This window comes from Nannospalax galili, unplaced genomic scaffold (genome assembly GCF_000622305.1).
Source record: "Nannospalax galili isolate Female #2095 unplaced genomic scaffold, S.galili_v1.0 scaffold476, whole genome shotgun sequence".
NCBI lineage: Eukaryota > Metazoa > Chordata > Mammalia > Rodentia > Spalacidae > Nannospalax > Nannospalax galili.
The window spans coordinates 1399865-1416332 of record NW_008338274.1 but is presented as its reverse complement, the minus strand read 5'-3'; the positions used below and the strand labels follow the sequence as shown (position 1 = coordinate 1416332).

Here is a 16468-nt window from a genome sequence, read left to right as displayed (position 1 = left end):
TATAGAAATGGAATGGCATAGTGTCTGCCCTTTGTGTCTGACATAGTTCACTCAGCACTGCATCCTCAGAGGCCATCACAGCATGGTGTGTGTCTCAGAGCCTCACTGTTCAGGGCTAGACCTTTCTCCTCACTCCCAGTCTGCCTTCCTCACTCCCTTGAGGAGGGGATGGTACAGGGGCACGGGCTTTCTCCATTCATCTTGTCTTGGTCTTTTTCTGTTATTACAGCAGAATACCTGAAACTGGCTAATTATATAAAGGAAAAGGGTTTATTTTGGCCCCAAGAATTTGGTGCTATACCTGCTCAGTTTCCGGTGAGGGAAAAGCAGAAGGGCTCATGCACACTTAAGGAGGGCCACCTGGCTTCATAACGACTCCCTCCTGGTGACTAATGTGATCTTGAAGAACAAGAACTCACTCCCCTGAGAAAGTTCTCAATCTTCTTAACTAGTCATCTCTTACAGCACCCACCTCCACACACTGTCACAGTGGCAGTCAGTGTTCAGCATGGGTTTCAGGAGGACACACCGTATTCAAGCCATGCCCAATGTTTCCAGCATTAACCTAGGCATGGCCAGGCAGGATGTGGGTACCATGCTATCTGTGCTCATTGGCCTCTCCATCCCTTGAGGAGTGCTGGCTACTCTGACTGGAGACTTCCCAGAGTGTGTCAGGATGGACCGACCTGCCTGTTATCCCTCTCTGTAGGTGCTTTGGTTAAACTTTCTTCCCCTTGGCTCAGACCACTTGTGCCCCTGACTGCCAGATGGCTCTTAGCCTCACCAAAAGTGGAGTTTAAGTTTCTATTCTTGTTTTCTTTTTTCCTTGTCATGGTTTTGGGGTGAATTGCAGGGGGAAATGGGAGGGGAGGCAGAAGATCCTCATTTCTCCGTCTTTTTTATTTTTATTTTTTAAATAAGCAAATGATTTCATTAAAGATTAGGGTATAAAATTTGCTGTAATTAGAAAGAGAAAACACAAAAATATAAACAAAATCTGATGCATACATAGCTTTCCATTGCAAAAGTAAACCAGAACATTCAGAGGTCGTTTACCTCCACAGTGCTGGCGCCTGCTGTGCAATAAATATTTGTTGTTACTTAAGTACTGGGATAAGAAATGTATTCATCTATTTCCTACTTTGTTATAATGAGATTCTATGACTTTTACAATGAAAAAATTTTAAGTGCCGTACATAAATGACTGCTTTCATAATACAGAAGCAGTGATATGGGGAAAGGACTTTAAGATTTTTGTAGAAAGATATCAAATATCAGAATGGCAACAAATCACGGTTACAAACAGGAAAACCAGGCCATTTGAACTAATGAAATCTGAAGATATAACACTTCAACATTTTTGGCAGATCTGGAGTTTGTAATCAGCTGGGGAGCTTACTGTCTCACCTTCGCCTTCTGAGTTTTAGCCATAAGATCTTTTCATGTTTGAATTTTCTGTACAATAACAAATAATTTCTTCTCCGTTCAGCCCGCTGTGTCAAGCAGTCATACAGCCTTTGTCTTTTTTAGCTATCCACTTAACGCTGTCTGGTGTATGTAATTCCTTTCACTTTTTCCTTCTTCAAGGTCTGGGTCTATTAAAGACACTGTCGACTAGCTCAGGGGCTGTTTGCAAATGAGTTGCCATATCAAATTGTTCAACTTCCTTTTTGGTGTCAAAAAAGAAGATGTTTATTCTGTTCTCCTCCTGGAAATCCAGCAGATGGAGTACTGATTTCAATCTTTCGATTTTCTTAGCTTCTGTAACCCTTTTCATTTCTTTATACTTGACATCCAGAGCCCTCATCGGCTTTGGCTGCTCTGGTGTTACATCTTCCTTGATCTCCTTAATAATATGAACTCCAGGGGCTGGAGAGATGGCTCAGCGGTTAAGAACACTGGTTGTTCTTGCAGAAGACCCGGGTTCAAATCCCAGCACCCACATGGCAGCTAACAACTGTCCGTAACCCCAGTTTCAGGGGATCCGACAGCCTCTTCTGTCCTCCGCGGGCATTGCACGACTCGGGTACACTTACCTGCATGCAGGCAATACATGCATACACATAAAAATAATAATAATAATATAAATTCCATCCCAGATCGTAACCCGGGTCACTTTATCGTAGAATTCATCTGGATTTTTTTCAAGAGCCTTCTTTGGGAGAGCTCTGAGGAATCCTTGTTTCTTATGGTAGTCATCTGCACGAAGTTTGTAATCTCTCTTTTTCTCCAGCAAGCCCTGATGTTTTGCAAAAGCCAGGCTGGCTTTGTTCTCAGTGTTCTTGCTGCCTAACTCAGCTGCCTTGGGAAAAGTCGCTGCCTTGCCTACTGAGTTCTAGAAAAAGGTCAGCGAATGCCACCGAAGTCGCACAGTGGGGTCCGTGGAGGCTCTTTTTTAAAAATATATATTTTATGTATTTTTTATGTTGCCTGCATGTGTGTAAGTGTACCCATGCTGTGCAGTGCCTGTGGAGGTCAGGAGGGCATGGGATTCCCTGGAACTGGAGTTATGGATGGTTGTTAGCCACCATGTGGGTGCTGGGATTTGAGCCCGGGTCCCAGGTCCTCTGCAAGAGCAGCCAGTGCTCTTACCCACTGAGCAATCTCTCCAGGCCCTCATTCTCTTTCTCAAAGCCATAATTATGGGTGTAGTTGTACACGAGTTTGATGAAAAGAGGAATCTCTGATTGGTTCTTTGCTTTACTTGTATAAAGAGAGAGAAGGTTTAAAAATGACAATGTTCTGAGGCATCATGTCTTTTCTGGCTTTTTCTAGCCATGTGTGAATCAGAGTTAAAAAAAAAAAAAAATCCATCCTGTTCTGAACATCTGCCTTGACCACAGTGCTTCTCAGTTAGGAAAGGCAGCTCACCTTCTTATAAAGCATATTTCTGGTCCTTTTTCTCTCTGCCAATACGGAGAAGGCCCTGTGTCTGAAGGACTATAATGTTCTACAGCACTGCTGGGTCCTCTCCCTTATCCTTGACCTCCCACATTTCCTTCCTTCCTGTACTCCTTTACCAACTTGTAGTTTCTGCTATTTCCTGCTCAAAAGGGATAGCCCCACCCCCACCTTTGCCAGTGAAGGCCTCTTTCCCATTGGACCAGCACCTCATTTTAGTCATCTCTGCATCTCTCGGAGCTTAGTGCTATCTCATGACCCATGATGACTGTAGTAAGGGCTATGGAAAAAATGAAGGATGCAGCATGGAACAGCAGGCTTTATAAAGAAGGTACCAGACAGTGGTATTTACATTTTTCAATGTTTTATTTATTATTTTTATTTTATGTGTATGAGTGTATTGCCTACATGTAAATGCCCTCTGAGATTAGAAGAGGGTGTCAGATTCCCCTGCAAAGGGGTTATGGACAGACATGTGGGTGCTGGGTCCTTTGCAAGAGCAGTCAGTGCTCTTAACCGCCAAGCCATCTCTCCAGCCCCTGCTATTTGCATTCTTTAGCCTAGTCACAAGCTAAGTACCAACTACCAAGTGTAATCTTAGTGTCTGGTTGAGGTTTGTCTCCTGTGTTCTTCTGGCTTATTTTGTTGGTTCCCTCATGCATAAAAAGATAGACTTCAGATTCTTTTCTTCTATCTTTTATCAAGTGAAATTCCCCATACAGGGTGGAGCATGCCAGTCTTATGTTCTTCAAAGTTAAGAGAGCATACGGAGGCAAGGAAGAAAGTATCTGCAGAGAAGCTAAGGGGACCCCACAAAGGTTTACCTTCTGTGGGCATACTCAGAACTTTTATGTACCAAGGATTCTTAAGGGAAGGAAGTGAAAGAGATATTCCTAACCAAGGGTGTAGGACCTGTTTCTGTTTACACCATCATGGATGTTACCCCCTACCAGCATCCTAGAACTTCAAGCAGAAGTAAAAACAGACATTTCCTCAGAGCAGAATCACATAATTTTGTGGAGACCAAAACTTCAAATAAAGTGATGCAAATCTGCTCATTGTCTGATCAAGGAGAATCAAGTGAAATCTTCCAGTGAGAAAGGTCAGTTGGACAAATACATGAAAGTGATATTTAATAAATAGATGAAAATTAATTCACTAGGTAAACAGTCCTCGGGAGGCAGAGGCAGGTGGATCTCTGTGAGTTCAAGGCCAGCCTGCTCTACACAGTGAGTTCCAGGACAGCTGGGGCTACAGTGAGAGAGTGAGACCCTGTCTCAAAAAACAACAACAATAATAATAGCTAAAGCTCCTCTAAGACAGGAGCAGTCAGCAGAGCTCTTCAGTACCTGTGCCCTGAGGAAAAAGTCTGTGAAGGGGAGAGGGCCTTAAAGCATGAGATAATGTAGGCAAGGTATTTTTTTTTAATAAAAATAGTTTTTTTAGATGTTTGCATTTGAGGGTTAAGATTGGGCTGGCATGGTTAATTTAAAAGGTCAGTCAAGTCCAATATCCATTTGTGTTTGTGTGTGCATATTCATGTGTATGCAGGTGCACATGTATGCAAATGCTTGTGGGGACAGAGGATAACATCAGGTGTTATTTATTCCTCAGCTTCTGTCTGCCTTTTTTTAGACAGAGTCTCTCATCGGCCTGGAACTGGCTAAGTAGACTGAGTGGCCAGCAAACCCCTGAGATCTGCTTGTCTCCACCTCCCCAGAGCTGGGATTACACGAGTGCACTACATGCCTGGCTTTTTATGTCAGTTCTGGGGGTTGAACTCAGGTCCTCATGCTTCTGAGGAAACACTTTATCAACTGAGCCCTTTCCCTAGCCCCCATGTCCTTTTTAAAGCTTTGGCTTTTACTTACCACATTTACCTAGTTTTGCTTTTGCAAATTGGTGCCATTTTCACACACACACACACACACACACACACACACACACACACACACACACGGATGCATCATGTATTGAGTTGCTTCCAGAATTCCTTGTCTGTATTAATGTGCTAGGACAAGCATAGCAAATACTTCACATGAGGTGACATAAGCAACAGAAATTTCACGTGGTTGTAGATCCTGAAACCCCTCAGTTGGCAAAGCAGGTTTCACCTGAGGTTTCTCTCCATGGCTGGTAGATGGCTGTCTTGTCCATGTGGCATTATGTTGTCCTCTGTCTGCATCCTAATCCTATCTCTTCTTATAAAGACAGCAGCCACATTGGATCAGAATCCACCCATCAGCCTCATTTTCACTTAATCACCTCTTTACAGGCCTTATCTCCAATTACAGCCCCATTCTGAGGGGCTGGTGGTTAGAATGCCAAGCTGTGAATTTAGGATCATCACACCCCGACCCCTAAGTAGACTCTGAAGTTTTTCAGCCCTGGTTGCAGGATATGAGTAACCTGTAGTGCTGTGTGCTCTGCTGGGTTTCTAAACTGTGTGTTTTGGGCCTTAGGGAGGACTAATGCTGACGTGATGAGCGCACTGTCCCAGGGCTACCGGATGCCACGCATGGAGAACTGCCCGGATGAGCTCTACGACATCATGAAAATGTGCTGGAAAGAAAAGGCAGAGGAGAGGCCGACGTTCGACTACTTACAGAGTGTCCTAGATGATTTCTACACTGCTACGGAAGGGCAGTACCAGCAGCAGCCCTAGGCGCAGGGGGACCGCCTGTTGCCTCACTCAGCAGGAAATTCAGCCTGCGGGTCATCTCGTGCTGCGACCCGGTGTGCCGGGCTCCTGGCGGACAGGCCGAATTACTCAGGAGAGTACCTTGGACTCGGGAAAGTGTTCTGTTCCTTTAGATGGGTGACCACTGGGATGCAGCATGACCTGCACCTCAGCTGGCCATTTGCTCTGTGGGACCGATATCAGAATACAGTTTTCCAGGGGGAAACACCCGCCCTCTCCAGTAACACACCCGCCCTGGCCCTATGTACAATTGGATGAGTGACCCAGGGGTTCCGAGACTGTTGCAACCAAGTCCCAGTAACAGCAGAACTTCCCTCACTTAGCAGAAATAACCACATTCAGAGGCATGAAGTTTCCTTTTGTTTTCTCAGTGCTTTGGCTTACTTTAAAAAATTTACTAATCCAGCCTGTTAGATTTTTTTTTTTTTACAGGCAAAGCCAGTAGCTTAAAAATGTCTTTTCTAGATTTAAAGGGTTTTGGGGGAAGGTTTGTTTCCCCTGCCCCCAATCCAAGACTGTTAAAACGTTTTTCCTTCCGAGACCTTGCTGAGTTCTGCTGGGCGGGAGGCAGCTCGCGCGCCCCCTGCAGGAGCACCGTGTAAGGGCGCGCACAGCACCCCTACAGGAACGGAGCCCAGAGCCCAGCTGCAAAAGGCCCACCCAGCCCACCCAGGGGAGGGAGAAAAGCTTCAAAAAAACTCTGCCTTGTGGAGGAATGTTTCCAACAGCCCAGGTTTTTCAGTTCCAGGATTCTCTAGATTGAGACTTCTTTTTTACAGTGCCCTCTGAGGAACGGTAAGAATCTAACAGGGGCTTTTCACGACATAAAGCATTTCTTTCATTGCTTCAGATGATTTGAACATTATTTTATGGATCAGATATTAATTTTAGTTGTTATATAGGGAGTTAAAACATGCCCGTTGGGGGCCATTTTGTGATTCAGCAATCTTTTCCAAATCGTGTAAGACATGTGAGAGACTATTTATACCCACAGATATGAAGGAAGAGAAGCTTCTGGGAAGAGATTTGAGTTTTGTCTACCTGATTTTCTACTGTAAACTCTGATGGAAAACTTCTGTCACACCTTTTTCATTTATGCTGTTGTATATATACCTAATAATTCTATTTTTGATTTTATTTTAATATACCCAATAACATCTCAAGGTTCGCGTCTTGTGTTTAACCTTTTCAAGTATTGCCAGTGTAAAAATAAGTGCCAGTTGGCAGAGATTACAGACGGTGACACGGGTGTGAACATGTGGAGTTTCTGCCTCCATCCTTGGAGCATTTAGATTGGAGAGTTGAGGAGCTGATAGCTGGGTTTGTTTTCTAACAGACTACTCAGGGCCCATTAAAATGCTAGTTTGGGGACTGGAGAGATAGCTCAGGGTTTAAGAGCACCGGCTGCTCTTGCAGAGAACCTGAGTTCAATTCCTAGCACCCACATGGCAGCTCTCTGTAAGGCCAATTCCAGGGGATCTGAGGCTTCCTTCTGACCTCTGCTGGCATTGCACAATACAGGTGCACTTACATACATGCAGGCAAAACATTCATACACATAAAATAAAAACAAATAAATTAATTAATTAAAAATGTTAGTTTGTATGTTTAGTTTAGGCTTTAGGTGCCTAGAGGAAGGGATCAAATACTTTGATTCTCACTAAAATTTTAATCATTGTTTCCTGTGATTTAAAAAATTATTCTTTCAAAGTATTCTACAGTCCTTCCTTCACAAATGCCATATTTACAAAGACTGTGTATACATTTGGTCCTTTGATTTACAATGGCAAATTTTCTTCCTATGACTCCCCCATTCATCTTTGATTTCAGAACTCACATTATTGTGCAGTTTATTTCATGGGCACGCAAAGAATCCATAAAGCAAAAAAAAATCTCTAAAAATGTGCTCAGCATCAGTATTCGCCTTGTTTTATTTCTCAATTCTGCTTCCATTTTTCCAGCTGGCATTTCCCCTTCTACTGAGTGTTTGATCCTTCCTACCACATTTTCCTTCATGGAAAAAGCATGTGGGGGGCTGGGAAGATGGCTTTCCATGCAGATGGCTTTCCATGCAAGCCTGAAGACCTGAATTCAAACCCCTAGAACCCAAGTAAAAGCCCATCATGATCTGTAATCCCAGTATTCTACTGGGAGATGGAAGGCAGAGACAGGAGAGTCCCCAGAAGCTCAGAGCCCAGCTAGCCTGGCAGATGAAGCAAACAAGAGACCCTGCCTCAAAACAAGGTAGATGGTGAAGATCAATATCTGCACTTGCCCTCTGACCCTCACAATGTGATATGACACGTGCACACCTGCACTCACACACATAAACACAGAGAGATTATATACATACAGACATACATACACACATATGCACAGAGAGGATTTTTTTAAGAAAGGTGTATTAGCCAAGCTCCTTACTACAGAAACAGTCAGGAAAAGGAGTGGTCCATGTTCTCTTTTGACATAGAAGAAACACCAAGAGCAAAGACATTACAATTACAAGCACATTTCCATTCTGTATGTGGCACCTGCTTTCCCTTTATTCTTCCCCTTGATCCCATGGACCACATCCAGGTGCCACAACTGCTGACATGCTTTCGGTAGGAAACTGCACCTCTAATATATTCAGCTGAACGGAATGAAATGCTCCCCACCTGTCCTAATTTTCACTGCCAGCTTCCACAGCCAGCTTTGAATCCTTCCCACTTTCTCAGCCGAATGCATCAGTTAGACAAGATTGAGTCTCTGGCCTTATTGTAGTGTCTTCTTCATTGTTTTCTTTTACCCAGTGGGAGAGTGCATTTTTACTACATAAAGTTTTTAGACTAAGTGATGCTGAGCCTCGCTATTTTTGTAGAAGAGAATGATGATTCTAAGCAAAGATACGTATATTTCCACTGTTTACTCAGGTCTCTATTTTGTTCCCTTTTTTTGGCACTTTATAAAAATTATTTCCAAATAATTATTTCACACAGCAACCCTGGAAGATCTTGAAAGTGCCTAGCTCTGATTTTGTAACTGAGGAATTCAAACCTTCAGAGTAACTGCTCCCCTGAAGTCCACATACATGTGAGCAGAAACTTCCTTGAGTAATTTTTTGTGCAGACAAAAGTCATGCAAACATGGAGTGGTGATATACACTTGTCTCACATTCAAGTCTAGCCTGGGCTACGTAGCAAGACTGTCTCAAGGAAAAAGAAAAAAAGATGTCATGCAGAATTAATCATTACACTGTTAAACACAATTTGTGGGGACTATAACTTGAATAAAATGTTTTGATAATTTTTGGTCCATTTTATGAGAATGTATTAAAACTGATAACATTTTATTTAGCAAGTTCTAGACTAACATATGGAAAGCCTTCCAATTAAATTTTCCTGTGTTTTTAATTTGCTTGTGTGTGTATGTATGTATGTGTGTGCACGCAAGTGCCCTAGAGACTAGCATGTATTGAAGTCAGATGACAACTTTGTGGTGGTGGTTCTCCCCTTCTACCTTTCCGTAGGATCCTGAGATTGAATCCAGGCAGACTTGCATCATCAGGGAGCAAGTACCCTTAACCCACTAAGCAATCTCACCAGCCTAATGTCCTGTGTTCTTATGACGCTAAATACTTCATGTCAGAATGTCACAGAGTTCCAAGAACGGCCAAAGTGTGATCATATTTCTCTTGAATATGGAAATGACAAGCAAGCTCGTGGCATCCGTATATATGTTGTTGGAAAGACATTAGAAATAATACAGATAGGGGGCCTGGAGAGATGGCTCAGCAGTTAAGAACACTTGTTGTTCTTGCAGAAGACCAGGGTTTGAATCCCACACCCACATGGCAGCTAACAACTGTCCATAACTCAAATTCCAGGGAATCTGATGGCCTCTTCTGTCCTCCACAGGCACAACATGGGTGCACTTACCTACATGCAGGCAATACACTCATATACATCAATAAAAATAATAAATATTTTAAAAAGAAATGATCTAGATAGGTCAAAGTGCAATCTTAATTCATAATTAAATCAAAAATGGCCTTATCTGCAGCACCAAAAGTGGATGCCATGTCCCAAAGCAGGAAATTATCATCGGCGAATTTTATTTATGTTTAGTCTTATTATTTATTTTGTTGGGTTTTTTGTTGTTGTTGTTTTGACAGGGCCGTCCTATAGCCCCAGCAGACCTGAACTCAATGTGGAGACCAGGCTACCTCGATCTCACAGAGGTCTGCCTGCCTCTGCCTCTGGAATGCTGAAATTAAAGATGTGTGCTCCCAACTTTATCATTTATCTGCTTCTCTTAGGGTCAGGTATATTTTAAATCAGATTTTTTTTAGGCTAATAGAATGAATACACTAAATATTTCCTGGTAAAAACCTTAGTGAACATGTAAAACATTTCTGCAGGAAAAAAAATCTACCTGAATATTCACAGTAGGTGAAATGAACACAGCCTATTCAGGTCAATTTTTGCTACCCAGTGAGTCTTTGACAGTCCCTTGCTGTCTTGGAGGAGGGATGTAGACCCATTCCATGACAGCTCGAAGGATGAAGACCTTTAGCATTAGTGTTATATTGGATTCCAATGTAGCACATCAGATGCTGGTTGCTCAAAAAATCATCTGAGGCAGCTGTGTTTAAAGATGCACAATAGTTATATGTTCGTTTGAAACGACACAGTCCATGAATAATATAATCTCTGATTAAATGCTGCCACAGGAAGTCTGATCCATAGCAGTTCAAGTAAGGAAATGAGGTGTGAGTTGACCACAAGCTCTCTGCGGGAGCCAGGTTAAGGAGTACAGGTCCTTAACCCAAGGAGCTTGAAAAGGCTGCACTCAGAGAGATCCTGTCCTATCACGGGGAAGTCAGGCCATGCAGGAGTGAATTCAGTGCTGAACACTTGATAACAGGTCTGCCCAGAACATAACTTTGATGTGAGCAACAGGATTTACCTGAAGGGACAGTGAGCCATAAGGAGGCACAACACAGGTGTCTTGGTCGTATGAGACAAAACAATGAAATGTTTTCAAGCCATTTGCCCCATTAAAAGTTATGCTTTGAACTTTTTGTTAAATTTTTTATGTAATCATTCTGTAATCTCTTCATGTCAATGCACTTCACTTTAAATGTGGCTATCCTAGGGTAACAGTAGTCACTCGACACTGTTTGAAGGAACATTTCTCTGTCACAGGAACTGCAGTAGTTAGTTGTGTGAGGGAGATGAACATTTAGCCTTAAGTTGTCTGCTTATTGGTGACAAGCATGGCAACAACATAGAGTAAAAGCCAGGTATAGAGCGTGAACATTATCCTGCGGGAAGGAAGAGCTGGACAGATGAGAAAAGGCTGCCTGAAACTAGTGGCATTTGGCTTAACGGATGGACAGAGCCCTGGAAGCCAAAAGGGAGTCTTCAAGGAGAAGTTTCAGAAAAGAATGCACAGCTGCAGGGGAGGAAGGCACATCAGAGACAGGGCATGGGACCGGCAGCTTTCAAGGGAGCATGCCTCAGGTAGAACATGGGCCAAGGTTTGAATGCAAGTCAGACAGGACTCAAGATCGGCAGGTGACTCTGGACATCCTTTGAGACCTGGTAGATGGCAAATATTTAGAGGCAGGAGGACCTGGTAAAGTAGGTTGAGGCCTTGTCTCAGAGAAAAGGTGAGGTCCAAGTGAGCAGAGGGCCTTGGGCCGTGGGGTGGCAGCACTGGAGACAGCCTGCCAAAGTGCAGCACAACATAGGGTAACACACCTTGGACTCCGGAGCCACAGTGCCTGGCTTCCTGTCGCAAGCTTGCTTGTGCTCAGCTGCAGAGTAGGGATTATAATCCTGCATAGGGTTATGATGAGGGATAGATACAGATATACTTTACTATGAGCCAGGCACATAGTTTGTACAATAAAGATATGAAATAAAGACATTTGTTTAATCAAGGCGTTAAATGCAATGAAAGTCTCATTATGAAGTCCAATAAACAGGCAGCATGAGGATGGATGGACAGGAAAACCAAAAAGGAAGTGATTACAGCAACACTATGAAGGAATGTTAAAAGTCCAAACGACACGTGGGCCTTTTTTGAGGTAATGATAGCAGCGGGCCCTCTCAACACCCCAGACGGGACACCTCCAGAACTGGAGTGACGTGCAGAAACTGCTTGTGATTTTTAACAATCTTCCCTCCTGTGATAGCTACTGGGGGGAGGGATCATATTGCACTGGGCTCCCATCCCCAGCACCCAGACAAGCCCTCCCAGAAGTTAGAGAGGATGTCCCATGCTGAGATGGCAGGGAAAGCAGAGAAGGGGCCGTAATGCTGGGGATGTGAGTGAAGGCCACGGATGGTTCTGTCTGCACTGCAGCACTGCCACAAGGCAACATTGCAGAAGCTGGGGACGTTTCCTTAAAGTTAATGCAGAGGGCATAGTGCAGACCAGGTGAGCGTGAAGATAAACAAGCGGAACTCCGCACCATGGGGCATTGGTCAGCAGGCTCACAAGAAGGCAAGTCTCGAGGCTCCAACAGGCACCTCCCTTTGGACGTCCCTATATGTTCTCAGTGAAGTCAATGTGCATGTACCAAAAGACAGTGGAAGATGTGCTCTGGTCCCCATGGCTTTAGGAAACATTCAGAATATGTAACACAAAGTTAAGGCAAGTTGTTCAGTCTGCAAGGGCTGCCACTACAGAGTATCACAGATTGGGTGACTTAAACTACAGAAAGATTTCTCACAGATATGGAGGCCAAAAGTTACGATAAGGTATGGACAGAGCCATTTCTCCTTGGGGCTGCCTGTCTGGCTTAGCTCTCCTGAGGTCTCCTTCCTGTCTTTGCACGCTCTTACCTCTGCACGTGTCCAAATTTCCTCTTCTTTTTTTATATATTTTATTTATTATTTTTATTTTATGTGTATGAGTATATTGCCTGCTTGTATGTGAGTGCACCCGTGTCGTACAATGCCGCTGAGGTCAGAAGAGGGCTTCAGATTCCCCTGGAACTGGAGTTAAAGATGGTTCATAGCCGCCATGTGGGTGTTGGGAATCGAACCTGGCAGTCAGTGCTCTTAACCACTGAGCCATCTCTCCAGCCCCAAATTTCCTCTTCTTATAAGGACATCAGCTTTAGTGGTTAGGGCCCACCCCTATAGAAGCTCATTTGAACTTGAATCATCTCCAAAAGACCCTGTATCCAAATACAGTCACAGTGTGAGGTACTGGTGTTAAGATTTCAGTGTATAAATTTTGGGGAGATGTGATTCAGCCTATAATGCTGTCTTAGGAAATAGACAGTAGGAGCCAACATTGACCTCATGAACTAAAACACACTGACAGTGTGAGGTTAGGATGTTTCATTTTTCTGTCTCACCCTAAGACAGGGGCATATTCCAAAACAAAACCCAGTCAACAACTCCCACCGCCTCCACAGGCCTGTGTGCAGACAGCTCGCAGTTGGATACAGCACACAGGGGCTGGGCCTGCTCGTCCTGCCTTCTTGGCTTCCCCCGGGCCTTGTAACTCTCTGAGCTTGAGTTTGCTCACAGCCCATTCTAATGAATTCTGGGTCTGTCAGTTGGGAAAAATTATTTGAAAGTGCATTCTAATCTGCAACTGGGCTGTGCTGGTCATAGCAAGCAAGAAAGTCTGTCATCAAAACCACTGTGCAGGCTGAGGATATAGCTCAACAGAAGAGCGTCTGTCTAGCATGCACAAGACCCCAGGTGCAATCCCCAGTACCTCACACTGAGATCCCATCCCCAGCACCCAGAAGAGCCCACTCAGACCCCCATATTTCTGTAAAGCACTGGGAAAAGAAGGGAAAGGGGATGCCCTCACACAACATTCATACGACCACAGACTGGGTGTGATGAAGCCACTTAGCAAGCAGGAATTGAGTGGCTGGAGGCCTGTGCAGGGGCCTCACTGGCTGCTGAATATGAGCTTAAAGTAAAGACAGAATTGGGCTGACAGAAAGAATCAAAAAGCAAAAGCCCTCACTCTGTATTGCTTCAGACACTCCTCAGGCATGCTGAGTACGTGTGTCACTAAGCCTGCCCTACTGGACTTCCAGCTCCCCAGGCAGTGGCTCAGCATCAGAGAGAACCATTATCTGACAAAGGACAGGCGAGGCATCTTGATTGTCACAATGAATGTCAGTCACATTCATGGGCACATGCATGCACACAACTAACGCTCTGTCAGGAACAATCATTTCCTGTATCATTATTCTAAGGAACTTGTAAGCACCCCAAGGTTTTTGAGTTCTGTTTAACATAAAATTACTTGGGAAGGCATAACTTTTTGTTGTTCTTTCTTCTTGAGAGACAGAACTCTCCTGATATTGCTTGCTACAAACCTCAGAGGTTTTGGGGCTTTGTATTTCTTTGTTTATGCAGTGCTGAGATGGAATTCAGGGCCTTTCACATGCCAGATCAGTTCTCTACCCCTGACCCATACCCTCATCCCCACATTGTCTTTCTCTATTGTTGAAGATATTGTTTAAAGTTATCCTTTTCTAAAGAAATCAGAACTTGGGGACCAAAAGTAGAAGTGAATTTATTCTCAATTATGACAGATAAGTAGCAGCAAAACCCTGGAATCCCATTTGTTCATTTATTGAACCGGTTCTATTTGCTGATTGTCTGCTGTGCAGTAGGCACTGTGCTGGGTGGGTGATAGGACTGATTGAAATAGAAAGGTCACCTAGGCATGACGCTCACCCTCTCCAACATACCCCTAGTCCCACAGTAACATATATTACTATCATCTCTCTGAAAAAAGGGAGAGCTCAAAATACTCAAAATATACCCTCTGTGTGCATGATACGTTAGGGTGAGGGGACAGTCTCTGCTCTGTGTTCTTACCCTCAACAGCATAAGGAGTTCACCTAACCTTTCAGGTATCTCAACTCCAGCCAAACTGGGATTCATGGCTTTGATGAAAAAAAAAAAAAAAAAAAAAAAAAGGAATTTAAGGGATAGACTATTTGAAGCAAAGTTGGAGCTTTTATTAAAGTTTGTGCTTTGTTTTGCTGTTTTGTTTTGGTTTTGAGACAGGGTTACCTTGTAACCCCAGCTGACCTGGAACTCACCATTTAGACCAGGCCGGCCTTTATCTCAGAGATTCGCCTGCCTCCATCTCCAGAGTGCTGGAATTAAAGGTGTGTGCCACTATGCCTGGCTATCAAAGATATTTTAATAGAGGCCTAAGGGCAAGGATTAAAAGAAAGAGAGTTGCTCAGGAAGAAGGACCTTCAGTTGTAGGTACTGAGCTTCTTAAGGGAGAGTCACAAATATTTCAACCTAGTCATATTTTTTGATGGCTCTCAAAGTTACATCTCAGGAAGTTGCTAAGAGGGTTGGAGAGAGCACTGGCTACTCTTGCAAAGGACCTGGGTTTGATTCTCAGCACCCATATGAAGGTTAACAATCATCTGTAACTCCAGTTCCAGGATATTTGATGTCCTCTTCTGATTCATGGGCAGTGCACAACATGTGTGCACTTACACACATGAGGCAATACACTCATACACACAAAATAAAATAATAAAATATTTTTTAAAGTTGCTAAGAAACCTTTCCCCCCTTTTCTGTCATGATAAGTGAGATTATAAGGTGGCTTCAGAGGTGCCCTGGATAGAGTTAAAATCTGATAACACCAGAAGCCACTTCAGTTACACAACATGTTTGCTACAAGTCCTTTTCCTATAAATGGGGTTTCTGGTGAGATTCCTAGGAAATTGCAGGGTTACTGCTGGGAGGGGAGAAAAGCCTTGAGCACTTGTTCATTGTGCTGGAATTGATGCTTCTTTGTTGGCCAGAGGCTTCAACCAGATTCCTGGGTCAGGGGTTCTCAAATTTTTCATATGCCCAAAATGTCCCTTGTCTTTTTATCCTGGAAATAAAGATAAATTATGATGTTAATAAAATCTGTCAATTCCAAAGAGTTGAATCACAAAAACATACTTTTTTGCTTATTAATCAATAATATAACAAAAGATCCCTTTAGAAAATGAATTAACATATAGATAAACTTGTAGAACAAGTGCAAGGGATTAAAAACAAGGCCCAGCAACAGCATGAGGCCAAGGAAGAAGTCAAGCCTCTCCTCCTCACAGAGAATTTGGGGTGATTTTCCTCTGGACATACCTCCCCCAAACTAACATTCAACTATGTGAATGTAAAATATCAACGTAAAATCCCACAAAGCTCTTCCAAAATCAGGACTGGATGTGATTCCCTTGAGGGAAAATAGTTTTAAAACCTGAAAAAATATAGAACTCTATTTCCATTCCTATCAGATGTAGACGTCTACTGTCTGGTATTTTCTGCTGCGCTCTGGCATCAGTGTTAACTGTGCTGGTAGCTGAATGTGTGAGGTAGCAAAGGGGTATGATTAAGCAGAGGCCTTGGAGAAGTGGCCCATCACTAACACCACTAAGCACTAAGCAAGCTCATGGGACCGAAAGGTGGCCAAGTTGCCCAGAATACAGAAGTTGAGAAAGGGCAGTATCCCTTAGATGAGTTAGATTTACTGTTTCTAGGAAAAGTTTTGCTTCTCAGAACCAGCTGGTTTTGTTTAGACTCTCATCCAAGGACTCTTCTTTTATTTGTGATCTGGATGACATCCTTCTCTTTCTTTCTATGGGTTAGCTTCATGCCATTTACTCAATTTGTAAAAATCTAATTATGTATCAAGAGCTTTAAAAATATGGATGTTATTATTGGACCCAGCTCAGCCTTTAGAGAATTTAACTATCAAAAGTAATGTAAAACTGATGAAATAAGTTTTGGGCTCAAATGTTCTCATTACATTATTATTCAGAAATATTGAAGCTTTAGCTTTGGTTATAGCTCAGTGGTTGACCTCTTGCTCAGGATG

General features: G+C 43.3%; 1 protein-coding gene and 1 pseudogene across 2 annotated transcripts in view; one reads left to right on the top strand and one right to left on the bottom strand.

Annotated features, from left to right (window-relative positions):
• The window catches only part of Lyn (LYN proto-oncogene, Src family tyrosine kinase), a 128230-nt gene extending 119236 nt beyond the window's left edge, over window positions 1-8994 (top strand). For both annotated transcript variants that reach the window (XM_008833079.3, XM_008833078.3), the window contains exon 13: window positions 5364-8994. In XM_008833079.3, coding sequence (XP_008831301.1) covers window positions 5364-5566 — 203 coding nt within the window. In that variant the 3' untranslated portion in view covers window positions 5567-8994. The remainder of the gene's footprint in view (window positions 1-5363) is intronic.
• Window positions 1396-3124, bottom strand: LOC103734189 (annotated as a pseudogene).
• Window positions 8995-16468: the final 7474 nt, after the last annotated feature.